Here is a 19,508-nt window from a genome sequence, read left to right on the forward strand (position 1 = left end):
TTAATTATGTCAGTCAACAACTGGATCCTCCAATGTGCAGTCAGCGACAGAGCAGTAAACAAAAACAGACAGAAAATGGGGACAATAAACCTGGTATTTAGCCATACTCTATATATGTTTATTTGAAGTGTATTTACAGATAACAGAGAATTGATGTGACATTGGGGATAGGTTAGATGATAGATAAGTATATATGAGATAGATGGATAGATAGATGATAGATTTCAAAGCCCATTAATCTATTCTGCAATTTCCTTAGTATGGCAGATCGTTATCATTTTAAAAATGTACCAATATTAAAATATACATTTAGGCAGAATAGTTTGGTTAATATAATAACAACTTGTATTCTGGACTTCTAATTTGAGAAGCCATGCATTTTTATGTCACTCTCCCAATAATAATAGTCATTTAGACTATACTTTTATACATAAGCTTTTTAACTTTCCAAATAAATATTAAAACTAACGTTGTTGCCCTGGGAATGTCAGTGTATGTATTTTTATGTGCATGCTGTATATATATGAAGTCATCTTTGCAGAGGAGCTACAGTTACAAGGTGCCAGCATATCGATGGCTTGTTGTGTGTTTTGGGATTCATTTCAGCATCTGCGACGTGCATCGCTCCCAGGAAAGAAATAGCGCGAGGTCAATTAGAAACACACAACGGCACCAGGCTCTTATGACAGAGCCACAAAACAAACGCTGAGTTATACAAACTGTGAAGAGGTGTAAACTGAAAAAATTAATTCCCAAACTAAGATTGTCCAAAAAAATAAAACAAGCACCTAATACAGACTCACTGCAATTAATACAATGCTTAAATAAAATGGGGAATAATATAAAGAGAGAAATGTATAATTAAAGAATGTCAATACAAATTTTCACACAATAACCTAATTTTGCTGGGAAATCCCTTTGTTAAATGAACTAATTGCAAAGTGCAACCAAGCATGCAGGTGCAATATAGATAACTATTATTATTATTATTATTATTATTATTAATAATAATAATAATAATAATAATAATATTCTCATAATAATATTAATAATTATAATTATTTAGCAGAGAAAATTATATCAACAAATAGATATACAGGTTGAGTCTCCCATATCAAAATATTCCGAAATACGGAATATTCCGAAATACGGAATATTTTTGGCATGACTGAGATAATGAAACCTTTGATTTTTGATGGTTCACTGTACACAAACTTTGTCTAAGGCACAAATTATTACAAATATGGTATACAATTACTTTCAGGCTGTGTGTATAAGGTGTATTTGAAGCATAAATTAATTTCATGTATGTACACAAACTTTGTTTGAGCCACAACATTTTTGAAAATATTGTATAAAATGAGCTGCAGGCTGTGTGTATAAGGTGTATATAACACATAAATGCATTCTGTGTGTATATTTGGGTCCCATTCCCAAGATATGTCATTATGGTATGCAAATATTCCAAAATACGGAATAATCCGATATTCAAAATACCCCTGGTCCCAAGCATTTTGGATATCGGAGACTCAACCTGTATTCCTCACAAAACATTGCTGGTCGTTTCGACAAAGTTACCCATGTGCTTCCTTATCGAGTGTGGAGAAATGAACAATGTACTGTATGCAAGACATTTATCTCGTTTAATGTTCTAAAGCATATAAAGTTTTATCTACTATAAATGTGGCTGAGCTTCTATACCTGTCCTGACATTTTACACTAGATGTCAGTGGAATCCTAAAATTCACATAACAAGAGGATATTGGAATACTCTTGAGTCTACAGTACAGTCAAATTAATATCACAAATGTATTACAACCAGAATGTAAATAACAACCTCTTATTAAAAAAAATTTAGAATTTGCAATCATTCCTGTGGAAATAGCCTGAAATAATTAATTAGAGATTTGCACTGACCTCTGTGTTTTGGTTTTGGATCTGGATGTTTTTTTATTTTTTTATTTAAATGATAAAATGTTTTTAAAAACAGCTAAAATCATGTAATTCTTGCAATCCAAAAGTCAAAATTCGGATTTAAAATACGAATTCCAAACTGATGGAAGATCAGAACCACAACTTGGATTTATCCTGATCTCCTCATGTGATTAGAACCGCGACTCGGGTCCGAAATTCACAAAATTCTGGTGGATTTAGATTTCTTTATAATTCATAGCATATTTGTAGTACAAATATGACTCCCATCAATTTCCTGACTCTACCAAGGTAAACTGAATTTCAATATAGCTGCATTTTATTTATAATTGATTGACAGAGGTGGAATTCTGAAAACGGAATAAAAAAAATAATTAAATCACTAAATCATGAAGAACTTACAAAGTAAATTAGTGGAGCCGAATGTAAAAAAAAATCTTATTACAGTTAAACTTCATGTGGATCAAGTTATTAAAAAAATAAAAATAAATAACAAAACAGTCGAATTAAAGAGAGAATGCAAAAAAAAACCCTTCAATGTACAGTATTGATGAAAGGATTTGTATTTTAGTTACTCTTTTTTAAGTTCCCAAATTCTAAGCATTACAAAGATGTAGGGTCTTATGCAATAGCCTGCGAGATGCAGGAATGGGCGCTTTTCTGGCGAGCCTGCTGGATTTTATAAGTTGCGCCCGTATCTGCATCTCGCAGGCTATTACATGAGGCCCATAGACTTCTCTCTAACCAATCCTTGTTGCTTTAATATTTACAGCACTGGACTTAATATCACACTGGCCCAATTTATTCACTGACCCTGACAGCCAACATTCACATAATGTACTCTGGGACCTAATTGCTGAAGATGATAAGCAGCGGGGTCATCATAACCTGATTTCATGGAAGACACTGAGTTCTCCAAGCATAACATTTAGAAAACGTTTAGCAAAGACGCTCCAGGCTTTTATATTACTCTTTGTACTGTTTGTGTCTAATGGAAATATTTAGAGGTCAAATAAAAATGTTATTAAAGCTTATCGTACACCTCAGATTTTTTCACCATATGACAAGTGGTGCGTCGGTCTGAGCGTTTCAAGTTATCTTAAAGTGACTCCATACTTTATTTTATAATTATAATTATTGTCATTATCTTTTGTATATATGGTGCCACAAGGGATCCTCAGCGCCTTACAAGGTACATAGGGGGTCATTCAGACCCACTTGCGAGCGGCAGTACGCTCGCAAGTGGGTCGATGGTCCCCACTGCGCATGCGCATGACGGAGGGAGCTCCGTCGTGCGCATGCGCGAGACCCGGCGAGCGAAGGACTTTCCATCGCTCCGGGTCTCGCACCAAAGGGGGAGTGCTGCCGATGTTGATTGACAGCACGCCCCCTTTGGTGGGCGTGCCGGGGGCGTGCCTGCCAGACGGAGGCGTTCCTATGGGAACACCTACCGTCTGAAGCCGGCCCCACTGACATCACTAGTGATGTCAGTGGGAGTGATTTTGGCTCTGATAGAGCCAAAATCACTCCTGGCCTTGCGGTTGTGAAACCCGACCACAGGGTTTCACTCGCAAGTCCGATGGTCGCGATGGTCAAGACCATCGCGACCATCTTGTTGGACGCTCGTATATGCTGTGGGTGGTGACCCACAGCTATATGAGCCTCCAGGAGGACGCTCCATTTTAATGGAGGTGGGCCCTGATTCAGAGCGAGCGCTCTGGTCAGAGCGTCCGGCTCTGAATCAGGGCCATAGACAGAAACAGTATGAACAAAACAAGTACAAAGTCACATACAGTACAGAACATACCAGGACATGGACATAGGCCCTGATTCAGAGCCGGACGCTCTGACCAGAGTGCTCGCTCGGAATCAGGGCCCACCTCCATTAAAATGGAGCGTCCTCCTGGACGCTCGTATAGCTGTGGGTCACCACCCACAGCATATACGAGCGTGCAAAAAGATGGTCGCGATGGTCTTGACCATCGCGACCAACGGACTTGCGAGTGAAACCCTGTGGTCGGGTTTCTCAACCGCAAGCCCTGGAGTGATTTTGGCTCTATCAGAGCCAAAATCACTCCCACTGACATCACTAGTGATGTCAGTGGGGCCGGCTTCAGACGGTAGGCGTTCCCATGGGAGCGCCTCCGTCTGGCAGGCACGCCCCCTGGCACGCCCACCAAAGGGGGCATGCCGTCAGTCACCATCGTCAGCACGTCCCCTTTGGTGAGACACTCCGAGCGAAGGAATGTCCTTCGCTCGCCGGGTCTCGCGCATGCGCACGACGGAGCTCCCTCCGTCGTGCGCATGCACAGTGGGGAACATCGACCCACTTGCGAGCATACTGCCGCTCGCGAGTGGGTCTGAATGACCCCCATAGTTATACACTTTTCTGCACCAGGAGTCATAATACCCTATGGGAAGGTGCCGGTGTAGAAAGTGGGGAAGAGATGGTGGTATAAGTGAGGGAAGGCAAATCATATGAGGGAAGAGGGTCCTGCTCGTGAGGGTATACAGTCTACAAGTGTGGGGGAGCAGACATACAGAGGTGACACAGATGGGAGAGAGACGATGGGCAAGGAGCATAGAGCAGAGGATTAGGATGAGAGCTGGGAGGCTTTGATAAAGAACTGGGTCTTGAGAGTCCGTATGAAGTTTTGTTGAGAGCTGGAGCGTCTGCTAGAGAGGGGGAGAGAGTTCCAGAGGAAAGGAGCTGCACAGGCAAAACCTTGGAGGTGAGAGTGGGAGGAAGTAATCAGTTTCGTGGAAAGTCGGCGTTCATTTGTGGAGTGAAGTGGGTGGGTTGGCTGTGGGCTTTGTAAATAAGAGTAAGGAGTTTTAATTGCATTCTGAAGGGGAACTCCAGAGGTTCCCAAATGCCGCCATTGCTGTCCAGGTTTTAAGGATATCCATGCTTAAGCACAAGTGCCTTAGGCCCTGATTCAGAGCCGGACGCTCTGACAGAGCGCTCGCTCTGAATCAGGGCTGTCCCTCTGAAATTAAGACCACCCACAGCTATAGCGAGCGGCCAAAAAGATGGTCGCGATGGTCAAGACCATCGCGACCATCGGGCTTGCGACGAGACCCTTGCGGTAGGGTCTCGTGGCCGCAAGCCCTGGAGTGCTTTTGGCTCTATCCGAGCCAAAAGCATTCCCACTGACATCACTAGTGATGTTAGTGGGGCCGGCCCCAGACGGTAGGCGTTCCCATGGGAACACATAAGTCTGGGCAGCTACACCCCCGGCACGCCCACCAAAGGGGGCGTGCTGTCACTCACCATCGACAGCACGCCCCCTTTGGTGCGAGACCCATAACGGAGTTATTCGGGTCTCGCGCATGCGGAGCCGCCTCCGTCGTGCGCATGCGCACTTGGCCAACATCGCGAGCGGGTCTGAATTAGGCCCTTAATTCCAAAGTCTGCACATGCACAGTAGTCTTGATATAGAAGTGAAATGATTGCATTAGCGATCGTTTCATTTCTTACATATCACATGGATGTGCTCTTGTCAGAGCCCCTGTCCCTGCGTGTAATCAATGATACATGCCAGTGATCCATAATTTCCTATTGCTGTGAATAGCTAAGAAATTAGAATTATCGGGTTAAAAATGACATTGTACCGGGTAACTATACGGCAGTAAGATTTACACAATGCTGTATACTGTGAACTCTACATTAATGAATACATAAGCATCTTGCATCACAATATATTTCAGGCAGGTGTTGAGTTTACAGTAGAGCTATAGGGTGGACACTTACCGTTGTCTAAATAGATTATTGTCATAATACTGGCAGGATGCTTTGGAACCACAATTCTTCCCCCATCGTATACAGGTGCTGTCGATCACACTTCCAAAAATGACAGGACCGGGCAGCCACGCTGGGAGATGAGTTTAAAGCCCATGAAAAGACATTTCCAGCAAAACAAACAGGGGAATTATACAGACACTACAAAGCTCTTTAACCGAGTCATTGAATATTAACATGGGATAGAGGCCCTGAATCAGAGCCGGCCTTCTGTTTTTTTAGAACGGCCTCCTGGCCGCTCGCATAGCTGTAGGTGACCACCCACAGCTATAGCGAGCGGCCAGGAAGATGGTTGCGATGGTCAAGACCATCGCGACCATCGGGCTTGCGACGAGACCCTTGTAGTAGGGTCTCGTTGCCGCAAGCCCCAGAGAGATTTTGGCTCTAACAGAGCCGAAATCTCTCCCACTGACATCACTCGTGATGTCAGTGGGGCCGCCCCCAAACAGAGACGTTCACATGGGAACACCTCCGTTTGGGCAGCCACTCCCCGGCTCGCCCACCAAAGGGAGCGAGCTGTCACTCAACATTGACAGCTCGCCCCCTTTGTTGCGAGACCCGGAGCGACGGAGTGCCCTTCCCTATCCGGGTCTCGCGCATGCGCACGACTGGCCCACCATTGACCTGGTTGCGAGCGCACAGCGCTTGCGGCTGGGTCTGAATCAGGCCCAGAATTCCAAGCGCATTGTCAGAACGGGATACCTTTCCGAGTATGGGAAATGGTGATAAAAGCTCAGTTTGATGCTCAGTTTCCTGTATTTAATTAAATTCATCTTCTAAACATAAATTTTTATTACTTAACTATTCTAGCGAACCATTATCCCTACACATCATACGTCATTTTCTGCTCATATACCAATTGTATCAGAAGAAAATACAAATCCCCCCCGTAACCTCCATACTCTTCACAATCAGGACCATAGTCTCCTCATTATGATTGATTTAGGATTTATTCTCAGCCTATGACTAGTGATAGGACAAACATCCATGGTCACCCAATTATCTGAGTCCAGCACACATAGCACCTGATTCAGACCTGGTCGCTAAGGTGCGCTCGCTCGCTCTGAGTGATTTTCGCCCGTCTGCGCATGCGTATAATTCACAGTGCGCGTGCGCAAGCCAGTCTTTGCGATCGGATTTTGGTTGCTCGTAAGCCACTATCAGGTCGTTGCGTTGAGTGACAGGGCGGTAACAGGGGAAGGTGCTTGTAAACGGGGGAGTGGTGTTGCGGACACAGGCGTGTCAGGCCGGCAAAACGCCGTTTAAAGGGCGTGCATAATTAGCAAAGTAGCGTCATTGTACACGTCACCTGCATGTATTTCAGCCAGCGCTGATCGCAGTGCTTGCGGCGGAGAGAGGCAACCTCAAGGGCTGCGAGCAGCTCCGATGGCTTTCGATGTTACCAATTAATCAAACAATTCCAGGACATGACGTGTGTTGCGAGGGGAAAGGGGGCGTCTTTATACACTAGCGAGCGCTCTGTGCTGTAGCTCGCTAAGACATAGAGGGTGTCCTTACGCCACACAGTGCGATTGAGGAATTTGAATATCCGGCCCCTTTTCGCCAGCATCTTGCGAGCAGGTCTGAATGAGCTCCATATTCATCAACAAAAAATATATATTTGTATATATACTGTTTTTTGTATGATGTAGTTAGGAATATGCTACTAGTCGTTTTTTGTACATCAAAATCTCACAGCATTTAACTCTGTATTGTTTGCCCTGACCAATTTGGTGCCCTAGGCAGAATGTAAGCTGATGTACAGGCTTTCTGCTATTGCTGCTGCTCCTGGCTCCTGGCTGCTGCCTGTCATTTAATATGACAGGCAGCAGTGCCGTAAAGTCAGTACATCCCATTGGTGGACAACCACTATCAGCTGGGACTTCTGAAATCTGGAGCTGGCGCTTTGTAGCTTAGATGTCCAGACTGCCCAGTTCCCCTAGGATTTTCCGGATTCCACAAGGCTTTTCCAGATGCCCCTAGGCATTTTCCTGTACTGTCTATGCCTTGAGCCAGCTCCAGCCCTACTGCACTAGTTTGTAGTCCATGTTAGTAGTAGATATCGTCCCATAAACAATATTTCAAATAAATCAATTAATTGCGATACCCAGTATAATAAAAAAAATAATAATTTTTCTTAAACTGAGGCAAAAAGTTGAACAAATTACAAAAAAAACTCTTTTATGTGGTAAAGCAGGGTTACCGGCACCGACTTGTCATTTCTTTAACGTCAGATCAGTATTTTTGTTTAGAATTCGGAAGTTGCTGACCTCAGTCTGCGGTGTATCAATGAAGACCCCAACTTACCAAGAATTCTTAAAAGCATGAACTGTATGCCGATAGCCAGCGACTTCTCTGCAGGGTTAACAGTCCTGTAATGTAAGAAATGTAGTAAGTCTACATGACAAACTCTGTTACGTAGTGTCAGTCATAGATCTTCATCAAGGTTGTTTATCAAGTTCTTTGCCTTGCAGGTCCACGTAGGACATTTTGTTATAATTTAGCATGATGTTGCTAATCACTCATCGCTAAAAAGGACAAGTTAGGCTTTTAGAAAAATTACATTTACTGTATAACATTTGTGCATCTGATAACTTACATGTCTAGTGAAAACTAATAGATACAGTGTACCAAGTTCATGCATTTTTGGGAATTTTTTTATTTTTTAACTAGGACCGTAACTACCAGTTGGACAGGATGGCATTCTCAGGTCACCTGTCAGGTAGAGAGGGGCACCACCCAGCTCAGCCATCCACAAATTGTAACTCCGAGGGGCCTGTGGCTACCCAGTACAGAGGAAAGGTTCTCTGTAAATTACTCCAGCATTGAGTATTTAGGCAAACTCCTTACTCTGGGCTTCACCATGGTGCCTTCATGCAGGGTCGTAACTGGGCACATCAGTGTCCTGTGCCGGACTCGCCCTCTAAGTGCGCGATGTCATGATGTCGTGCAAAGGAGGTGTTACCGGCAGCACCGGTAAGTGTAGTGCTGACCAGACGTCCTCAGGTGCTGCAGCAGCAATCCTGACTGCAGGGTGCTCTGTGCGATGGCACCGGTCATCCATAGCTAGTTGCGGCCTTGCCTCCACGATATTCTAACTCAGAAGTGCAGTGCACGGCGTCATGATGTTATAACACAGCTGAGACAAAGTTTTAGGAAGTAAAGTCCAGCAGTTGCCCAGGGGAGCCTGTACCCTTAGATTCGGTACTAGTGTTAGCTACATTAATTTGTGACCTATGGTCCCAAAACTTTGTAATAATTATTATGTAATGTACTATTTTATTAGTAGAATAAAACACAGGTGATATTGTGTCTCAGTTATTGCACAGGAAATCTTGAATTAAATGCTGATTTTTATAGATTTACAGACAAATCTAAACTAGTAGGACCAGTGGGAATAGAATCCAATGGCTATGAATGCCTATGTTGGCTTTTCATTGCTTACAGTATGTCTGCGGTTCCCAAACTGGGTGTTGTGGCACCCTGGGGTGCCTCAGGGCACTTGTAAGGGTGCCTCGGGTAGTGGCTCAGTACTAAATAAAATTATTTTTAGTCAGCGTGATAGGAAAAACCAGTGCTAATGGCTCCCAATCAAACAATATGGAGGACAAATAGAAGCACAGCCCTGTGAACCACCACATAACTGACCCTAAGCGTGACCTATAGGCAGAATTTATTTCATTCCATTTTAGCTGAATTTCTCAATAAGAAACATTTGGCCCAGGAGTGCCGTGGAAAAAGTGCTGATACTCTGGGGCGCAGTGATTCCAAAACGATTTGGTGCCGCTGGCTTATGTCAATCGGTCCTCGTTTCCTGCTATAACAAAGTCACGTTAGCATTTTTTTTTATGCCAGAAACAGCTGCCACAATTCTCATTATCAGGGACACATGTAGTCTCTGTTACCTGAGTATTAACATGATGGAAGGTGTCTGAGAGGTGCTGGCCAGTGTCCCGGCAAAGAAGGACAGAACCATGAAAGGCAGAAAGAGATGATAACAGCTGGATCCGCATGACCCCGGAGTGGCCGAATCCCCAGATCCCTGAGAGGCTGTGACACAGCGGCACCTGGTGTAGTTCTGTAACCAAGAGAAGAAACCTCGGTAAGAGCCGGATACATTGAGTTGTGCTGGGTTACAGGAGATGTTCATAATGCGTACTAGAGATTATTCATTCCTATGATCGCTGTGTCATCCAGACACTGATACTCTATGGGCCTGATGCAGAGCTGAACACTATTCCCGTGTTCACGCAGTTAAGCGTGCTGTGAATGAATTGCCGTCGTACACGCTGTGAAGATTCTCTCGCAATTGATTGACAGGAAGAGACCGTTATGTGGGCGGTTACAGGGAGTTCCGGCTAAAACGCGGGTGTGTCAGCGCCATTTCCTGGGCGTGTACTGGCCAGCGTCTGCGATCTCACACGCAAAGCGAAGCTCCAGCTTCTCAGTTACCACAGCTATTTTGAGTGACCATAGACTTACAGGAGCTGTCAATGTTTTGGAGATCTGAGTGCAGTGCTGAGTTTGTGTACGCGGTTGCGGGCAGCTGCGAGGGCTCCGGTGGGTGTCTCAATACAAAATCTGCAGCCTGCTGCATTAGCATATTTTACTTCATGCGATCCGAGGGACTGATCCATTACCGATTGCAACTGCGATTAGGGCCAGATTAATGGGAGGGGGTAACAGGGGCAGTCGTCCCCACACTCACCAGGGGTTAAAGCAGGCCGGAACAGGAAATGAAACCAGTTCCATTTCCTCCGGCCCACCTATTCCCAGCGCCGCAGGGAGGCTCCATTTGCCGGGTGCATGGTGTGATTTTGTTACCAGCAGGCACCCGGCTCCCTCCCTGTAGTGCCAGCAGCAGCCGGAGGCTGGAGCTCACACCTGAGCTCTGGATCCGGCTCCCGCAGTGTGCAATGCATTATGGGAAATACATCATGACGTCTCTCCCATAGTTCCGTGGAGCGGCCAGCCAGTCGGACGCAGACGCGGGAGGGGGACTTAAGGTAAGTATTGTGGTTTTTTTTAAGTGGCTTCACTACAGGGGGCTCTACTACAGGGAGCACTACAACAGGGGGCACTGCTACTGGGGGCACAGCTACAGGGGGCACTGCTACAGGGGGCACTACTGCAGGGAGCACTGTTACAGGGGGCACAGTTACAGAGGGCATTGCTACAGAGGGCACTGCTACAGGGGGCACTGCTACAGGGAGCACTACTACAGGGAGCACTACTACAGGGAGCACTGCTACTGGGGGCACTGCTACAGGGGGCACTGCTACAGGAGGCACAGTTACAGAGGGCATTGCTACAGAGGGCAATACTACTGGGGGCATTACTACAGGGGGCATTACTACAGGAGGCATTAATACTGAGGGCATTTCTACAGGGGGAATTACAACAGGGGGTATCACTACTGGGGCATTACTATTGGGGCACTACCACAGGGGTCATTACTACTGGGACATGACTGTTGGGGGCACTGCTAATGGGGGCATTGCATAGGGGGCACTGCATAAGGGGCACCACTCCTGGGGACACTACTACTGGGGGCACTGCATAAAGGGCACCACTACTGTGGGCTTTGCATAAGAGGCACTGCGACAACTAGGGGCACTGCATAAGAGGCACTGCCACTACTAGGGGTACTGCATAAAGGGCACCACTACTGGGGGCACTACCACTACTGGGGGCACTACCACTACTGTGGGCACTGAATAAGGGGCACCACTAATGGGGGCACTGCATAAAGGCCACCAGTAATGTGGGCTCTGCATAAGGGGCACTACCACTGTGGGCACTGCCACTACTAGGGGCACTCCATAAGGGGCACCACTACTGGGGTCACTGCATAAGAGGCACCACTACTGGGGGCATTGCATAAGGGGCACTACTGCTGTGGGCATTATGTATATTAGGGGCACTACTACTGTGGGCATTGTATATAAGGGGCACTACTGCTGGGGCATTAAGTGTATATGGGGCACTACTACTGTGGGCATTATGTATAAGGGGCACTACTGTGGGCATTGTGTAAATGGGGCACTGCTGTGTGTCATAACATGAATAAGGGACACTACTAAGTGGTGTAATGTGGATAAGATTGCACAACTGGTGAGTAATATTTCTGCCTATATGTAGGTTTTTTCCTGTGGGTGTATTATGTGTGTTTTCGTTTGTCTGTTGTTTTTTTTCATGTGGAGCCCATAGGCCCTATTTCACAATGAGACATAAACCCTTTAGCACTCACTAAAGGGGTTATGTCCTCCTTTCAGTATTTAATAAACAGCCCTGAGCTTAGCTTATCACTGTTTGTGATACCCTTTACGAGCAATATGGTCCCCTTTGCGCATACCCATGGTGTCTGAGGCGACGGTTACAGTGCCCCCTATGACTGATATCAATGTATCTGCATGCAAAATGCTCACCACCGCTGACACCGTAACGCAGCGTTTCACATGCACACAGAATATAGGCATGCCGCATACAATTTTTATTAGCAGAAGCTGCCTGTGCGTCCTATTTGAATCGCTGTGTGAATAAGACGCATTTGAAGGTAAAAAGTCACACAAAAAAAATGTTTGGCGCTACATGTTGAATGGCGCTCACACGCGGAATCAGTATGATTTACCGCCGGCTGCATGGCGAAGATCCCGAAGCTACAAAAGGTAAGTATTAACTAACTTTTTTTTACCCCCTAACTTTAACCCTCCTTTAGGGGTGCCTAAACCTAACCTCCCCCCAAGTGCCTAACCCTAACCCCCCTCTAAGTGCCTAAACCTAAGCCCCTTCCCCGCAGCCTAACCCTAACCCCCCTTCCCCTAGCCTAAACCTAACCCCCCCCCCACAGCTCTCCGCGACTGGCACCCGGCTTACCTCTGATCGATAAGCCGGGTGTGGGGCTCACGAGGTAGGTCTAATCATGGGCGCCAAGAGGGGGAGGGGGTACAGTTTACCCGGGCCCGGGTCCGGCGTCGCCCCCCTCCCTCACAGCAGCTCAGCACACAGCTTGTGCTGGGCTGCAGTCTGAGACTGCTCGCGGCTGCTGCAGCAGCCGGAGCAGTCTCCAATGGCTGTGGGGGGGAGCGATCACACTGATCACGCCCCCCCACTGCTTAGCGCCAGGCTGGGGGGCTTACAGTGCGGCGCTGCAAAAGTTTTTTTTATTTCAAGGGGGTCATGCCACCTTCTTTACCCAGGCCCGGCCAGGCTATCTACGGCCCTGGGTCTAATGACAGGCGTATACAGACACTACAAAGCTCTTTAACCGAGTAAGTGAATATTAACATGGGATAGAGGCCCTGATTCAGAGCCGGGCGCTCTGACAGAGCGCTCGCTCTGAATCAGGGCCGGGCTTTTGTTTTTTTAGAACGGCCTCCTGTCCGCTCGCATAGCTGTGGGTCAAGACTATCGCGACCATCGGGCTTGCGACGAGACCCTTGTGGTAGGGTCTCGTTGCTGCAAGCCCCAGAGTGCTTTCGGCTCTATCGGAACCACAAGCACTCCCACTGACATCACTTGTGATGTCAGTGGGGCCGGCCCCAGACGGTAGGCATTCCCATGGGAACGCCTCCGTCTGACCAGCCACGCCCCCGGCACGCCCACCAAAGGGGGCATGCTGTCACTCACCATCGACAGCACTCCCCCTTTGTAGCGAGACCCACAGCGACGGCTTGCCCCGCCACTCTCCGGGTCTCGCGCATGCACACGACAAAGTCGGGTCCGTTGTGCGTATGCGCACTGGCCCAACATCGACCCGCTTGCGAGTGCTCAGCGCTCGCGAGCGGGTCTGAATCAGGCCCAGAAGTCTGTCTGTGGGCATTAGGAAAATACTGTAGGTTTTTAAATGGAGTCAAGTGGCTGATGTGTTTTTTTTTTTTAATGCAAAAAAATGATAAAAAGAAAACTTTCTTCATTTACTCTCAAACGAATTAAATTAAAGATGCAAAAAAAAAGGTAGAAAAAAAGTTAATTTTGGGGTACTTCGAGGGCACCTTGAAAAATTATCTAAAAAAAATAATAATAAAAAAAAAAAAATTATTTTTCAATTAAAAAATATTGTAATTAAATTTGGGGTCTTTAAACTAATGAAAAACTTGATTTTGGGGTCATTTGAGGACATTTTTTTTAACCCCAAAAATTATGTCATTATTGGACTAATTAAGCTAATTGGAAACTTCCAAATGCCTAATTAGTCATAGGGAGAGTGTCCACTGGACTCAGGATAGTGTCCCGACATTTTAACCTTAAAATAAAGATTTTTCCTTTCCATCTATCACCCTCAGGGAGGTGCGAATGGAAAGTTGTGAATTCAGGGTCTGATTCAGAGCCGCTCGTAAGCGGCCGCTCGTTCGCTCCGAGCGATGTTCGCACATCTGCACATGCGTATGGGTCGTAATGCGCATGCGCCAACCAGTCAGTGCGATCGGAAATCGAGCGCTCGCCAAACAGCGAGGGCCTGCTAATTTGAGTGACAGGATGAGGCGTTTGTGGGTGGTAACAGGGGAAGGTGCTTGAAAACGGGGAGTGGTGATCCGAACGCAGGCGTGCCAAACGGTCAAAACGGGCGTTTTAAGGGTGTGCATAATTAACAAAGCAGCGTCATCGACCACGTCACTTGGTTGTCTTTTAGCCTGAACTGCTCGCATGATTGCGGTAGGAAAATGCTACCACAAGCACTGCGAGCAGTTCAGACGCCTTTCAATGTACTCGATTAATCTAATAAATAGCGGAGATGACGTATGATGCGTGCGGCCAGGGGGCGTCTTTACAAAATAGCGAGCGCATGTTTCGGATGCTCGTTCAGACATAGAGGCGTCAACAGACCGCAAAGAGCGAGCGCTCAATTTAAATATCCGGCCCCTTTTTCTGAACGAGCGAGCGCAAATAGCGTCCGTCTCTGAATCAGGCCCTCAGTCTGACTGATCAGTGCGAGTTGCTAATTGGATTGCAAAATTAATTCGCTATGCGAATTCGAAGAGAAAATAGCAACTCGCACCTAATTAGCTTGACCCCTATTTTTCTAAAGACGCAGAAAGTGGGCTTCTCAGTCCTTGCACAATGAGATGTATGGATGTACAGTGCACCAGGGAAAGGCTTGTAGTGGTATAAATATAAAGTCACACAAGCCGACTCATAATCACGCCCTATCTGTAACTATTCACAAACATCTGTCTGTTTATCTGATCTTTATGCATAAATTACTCAGAGGGGGATATAATGTAGGCTAAGCCGTTATGATTTCCTGCAACATTTCTGTTGAAGTGCTGAAAGTAAAGGTAACCTGCGCATCTCATTTATTAAACGCGCTGGTAGCCATTTTGTGGGATCCTGTGTTCGAGGACCAAGGTCCACCTGGCCAGGGACATTCAGGCCAAGTTTGCTGGGTCTGTTTGCTGAACAACAGGCTCATCTGGGGATGGCCGTGGCGCATGCGTGTTCTGTAGACCACGCATGCGCTGGAATCCCGCAACAGGAGTGAAGAGACCACTGACGCGGTCACTACGCTCCGGGTACATTGTACGGATGGACTATTGCAGACAGAAATTATAGAGAAATGAAGAAACATTTCCATAGGAACATTTCAAGAAATGTTTCTTTTCTCTTAATAATTAAGTAATATTCTTATGCTGTATATTTTATTTTTAAAGTTAGAATTTTAATGTTCTCGGGCGGGTTGAATGGTGAAAACTGCAAAGGACAGCTCTATCGGTAAGAGCGGCCCTTTGTGATGAAGGGACGTCCGGGTCTATGACCCAGAATCCCCTCTGGCGTCCATCTGCGCATGTGCAGAAGGACACACGTGCCGCTGGGTGTGCTGGGAGGGATCCGATGGGATCCCTCACTCAGCAGTCTCCCGATAGAAGGTCATAGGCTTCTATAGGGTAACACTATAAGGAGATAGCATCACCCACAGCAAACAAGCCTGGCAGTGCATCGCATTCCGGGGATTGGCACATTTTTTGCTTTGCTGCATCCAGTTTTTTTCCATGCCTAGCAGGGGCATTTCTAGAGAGGAGGGTGCCCGTGTGCAGTCTCTGACACAGGCCCCCTCCTCTCCGCCCGGCAGCGCACTGAGCTGTGCGCGGCCAGCGCCGGAGTTATAGACTCTGGTCACTAGAGTGTGCCCAGAGTCTATAGTGTCTACACAGGTCACCAGGAAAATGGCCGCGGCAACCATTTTCCCTGCACTGTACATGCGCAAACGACGCGAAAATGGCCACCGCGGCCATTTTCCAGTCGCTTTACAGCGCCCATGCCCGTGCCGACGTGGGACTCCGGAGAGGTAAGTAATATTATGGGTGCAGGGTGTGCGGTGCGGGGCCCGCCTGGACCCTGGGGCCCGTGTTCCCCGCACACCCTGTACCCATTATAGATACGCCCCTGACACCTAGTTCCCTTTACAGATATACAAGTGTCACATTTAGAATTGATCAGCACAGTCTCCTGGTGAGTCCTAGTCGCATCACAAGAAAAGATGCCCGAGAGCTAGGAGAGTAGGGCGGGATCTGGCGGCTCACTCACACCAGACATGTGGCGTTGCGTGGTGTATGGAGGATAGATGTAGGAAGACACATCTGTACGTTGGTTTACGAAAGGCTGATCCTTCTATACTGTATGAACAATGTATTTTTTTTGTGGTACATGAGCATTTAAAGTTGTTTCATAGGAAAATGATTTGTTGAATAATTTACCTCGCTCAAACGTAGCAGGATTATTTTAGGGTGACACACAAAATATATACTTCTACAATCTAGCATCACAAATCATTATCATTAGTTCTGTTTTGGTCTCTGCATATAATTTTCATTATTACTTTATCATTATTATCCATTATTTATATGATGTCACACAGTGTCCTCTCTGGGAAAACACAATACAACACACAAACAATACAATACATTCAAACAGATAGTACAGGGGAAAAAAATCCAACAGTGAGATTCGTTACAACTGAGTGACCAATGATAATAACAGCATGCAGTGACCTGGGACGGGAGACAGACAGACACGGAGTGGGAGAGCTTTGGAGAAAAAAAACATAGCATAGGGTGATAATCAAATGGGCGGAGGGCCCTGCTTGTGAGAGCTTACAGGCTATGGGGTGTGCATGTAAACTGGTAGGTGAACTGGGAAGAGATAAGAAGGGAGGACAGATATGTGATATTAGAGTGTGAGATGGGCTGGTAGGCTTTGATGGACAGGTGGGTTTTTAGGGCATGTTTGAAGGTCTGTAGGCTGATAGCGAGTCTTACAGGGCAGGAGAGGGGGTTTCAGAGGGGGTGAGCAGAACGGGGAAAGTCTTGGATGCAGGAGTGGGAGCAGATTGTCAATGTGGAGGAGAGACAACAGTCAGAGTGAGAGCAGACAAGGTACGAGGGAGAGTGTACTTACCTGAGGGCAGAGAGGTAGGAAGAAGAGGAGAATGAGAAGCTTGAAGTGGATTCTGTAGAGGAGCCAGTAATATAGATGAATAAGAGGAGAGGCTGAGTCAGAGCAATGAGATAGGAAGACATATTAATAATGTATTCTGATGACAAGATAAAGACACCAGAATACTGTAAAATTGTCCCAAGAAGAACATCCTACTGTTACTGCACTTCAGTTGCTTTGATGGTCTCTATGAGCGACCTTATGTAAACAAATTACGAGACCTCTGGACCTCCAGAAATATGATGAATTGTGAATACAGATTATTTGGGTTTCTCATTTCTAGTCAAGAATGAGAATGTAACTGGCTTCTTCTGGGCCAGAAATAGACCCTGTACATCAAACGGGGCAGGAGGTGGCAAATGGCAGGGATATCTAAACTGCCCCTCATAACCCTGGTTAATTAATGTCAAAGTCAAATAATTGGTTATGATCGTTTGTAATTATTATCTGACGATCTAGTCGTTTATGGGCTGATAAAGAGTAAAATCGGACGCTACTCTGTGTCGGAAGCAAGCCGAAGCGCACAAATGCGTATATATATATATATATATATATATATATATTTCAAGGTTTAGCCAAGTGTGTGAGAAGCAGGAGTAATTAAAAATACACAAAGATACTATGAGTGTTTGCATATAAATTGAGAATCTCCGCATACAGATACAGTATGTCTGTGGCAATTGAAATGTAACACAGACACTGATATGCACAATTGAAGTGTTCTGAATGTAGAGTTAGAAACAATTGTCAGAAGTTTGAATATCGTTAGCAATTGTATGCCTTGTGTCCAATGCTGATGTGGTTAAAAATAACTAACAATTGTATTCTAAATAAGCATAGGAAAGCCTTTGTTAAAGTTATCAGACTTCTTGCCAAGGCGTGCTCCACCTGTGAGCAGGGCAAACTTCATTTTATATGACCTTATGTAATTAGATTCAGACGGATATAATATAAAAAAAACAGTTACTGGATGAAGCTATATATATATATATATATATATATATATATAAAATTATATATATATATATATTAATCAATCCATGACACATATTCAGACACACATTAACGAATAAAATACATACAGCACGTTTGCATGATACATGACACATGCACACTGCCCAGCGTTTGCACTGCGTTCAGATGCACAACACACACTGATGAATTCCTGTAAATATCTCACTTTTACTTATGCAAGCATATATAGAAAAGGTTCCCTAGCGTTAAGAAAAGGTTTTTTTAGACAATCATTATGGTATAAAGTGTGCATATATGATATTTAAGGTATACAACATGGTAGACATGGCATGTTTGGTACTATACTGACACCATTTTTATTTCCAGATATTCAAATCTATCAGCGAGGGAGTCGCATCTTGCGTTTGATGGTTATGGATTATAGGAAATTATTGGTTAGAATGTATACTCTGTATGTAGTGTCTTAAACCAGTTAAAGAAAGACAATGTAATCTCAAGACATTGTTGGAGAATTGGGACATACCCCTAGTGACAACATATGAACTGTCCTATGAACTACAGCGTACTACAAAGACCAAGAGCAAGAACCAATGGAATTATGATATGTTTGTCTGTCTACATTGTTGTTATCATGATCTGTTAGTGTATATAACCCGCGCACCAGACCCAGTCAGTAGCCATTCTTCTTGGATGACCACAGGCTTCTGGAGTGACGACTGTATACTGGGACCGATGCGCTTGCGTATGTATCAAGCTGTACCTTTTGTATTTAATTGTCTTTGCGCTAATTGTGATAGATCAAAGCGTGTAACTTACTTTTTGTTGCAATAAGAACTTTTTTGTGCTTTGGAAACACAGTTGGGCTGGAAAGCAATTATTTCTTATGCGACTTGCAGCGCTAAAAGCGACTAGCGATTAAGGGGTATCCATATTAAAGGCATCTTATGTGGTTTATAAATAGTACTCGGGCGACAGATGTGATATCTTACATTTGTCACGGGAAAGTCTCTATCACTCACCAGGACTTTATTCTCTTTATAATTAAAGTTCACTTCTTCGCAACCGGCGTAGCACGGAGAGATGTACTCGATGCCGTCTGAGCCGCAGATCGGGTTGAAGGCTGTTTTGGAACAACCACATTGGCTGCTGCATTCACTAACATTGTACCAGGCTCCATCACTGGAAAATAGCAGATAACTTGTGATTAATCATGTTTATCATCACCCATCGGTCAATATTATTACAAAAATATACTGGTACTTGTGTACTTTACGGACTCATTGCAGAGAGACTTGTGTACTGTACGGACTCTTTGCAGAGAGACTTGTGTACTGTACGGACTCATTGCAGAGAGACTTGTGTACTG

The 19,508-nt window shown here is 45.4% G+C and overlaps 1 protein-coding gene across 4 annotated transcripts in view; it reads right to left on the reverse strand.

Annotated features, from left to right (window-relative positions):
- SLCO2B1 (solute carrier organic anion transporter family member 2B1) overlaps positions 1-19,508 on the reverse strand; it is a 141,827-nt gene that overhangs the window by 13,066 nt on the left and 109,253 nt on the right. For 3 of the 4 annotated variants that reach the window (XM_088472473.1, XM_088472471.1, XM_088472472.1), the window contains exons 11-14: positions 19,162-19,321; positions 9,640-9,812; positions 8,042-8,106; positions 5,687-5,807 (exon numbers count right to left, since the gene is read on the reverse strand). In XM_088472473.1, coding sequence (XP_088328599.1) covers positions 5,687-5,807; positions 8,042-8,106; positions 9,640-9,812; positions 19,162-19,321 — 519 coding nt within the window. Of the gene's footprint in view, positions 1-2,195; positions 2,283-5,686; positions 5,808-8,041; positions 8,107-9,639; positions 9,813-19,161; positions 19,322-19,508 lie in introns of those variants that run through there. The other variant, XM_088472474.1, reaches the window with a different exon arrangement.

Source organism: Taudactylus pleione, unplaced genomic scaffold, assembly GCF_031769625.1.
Source record: "Taudactylus pleione unplaced genomic scaffold, aTauple2 ptg000124l, whole genome shotgun sequence".
NCBI classification, from domain to species: domain Eukaryota; kingdom Metazoa; phylum Chordata; class Amphibia; order Anura; family Myobatrachidae; genus Taudactylus; species Taudactylus pleione.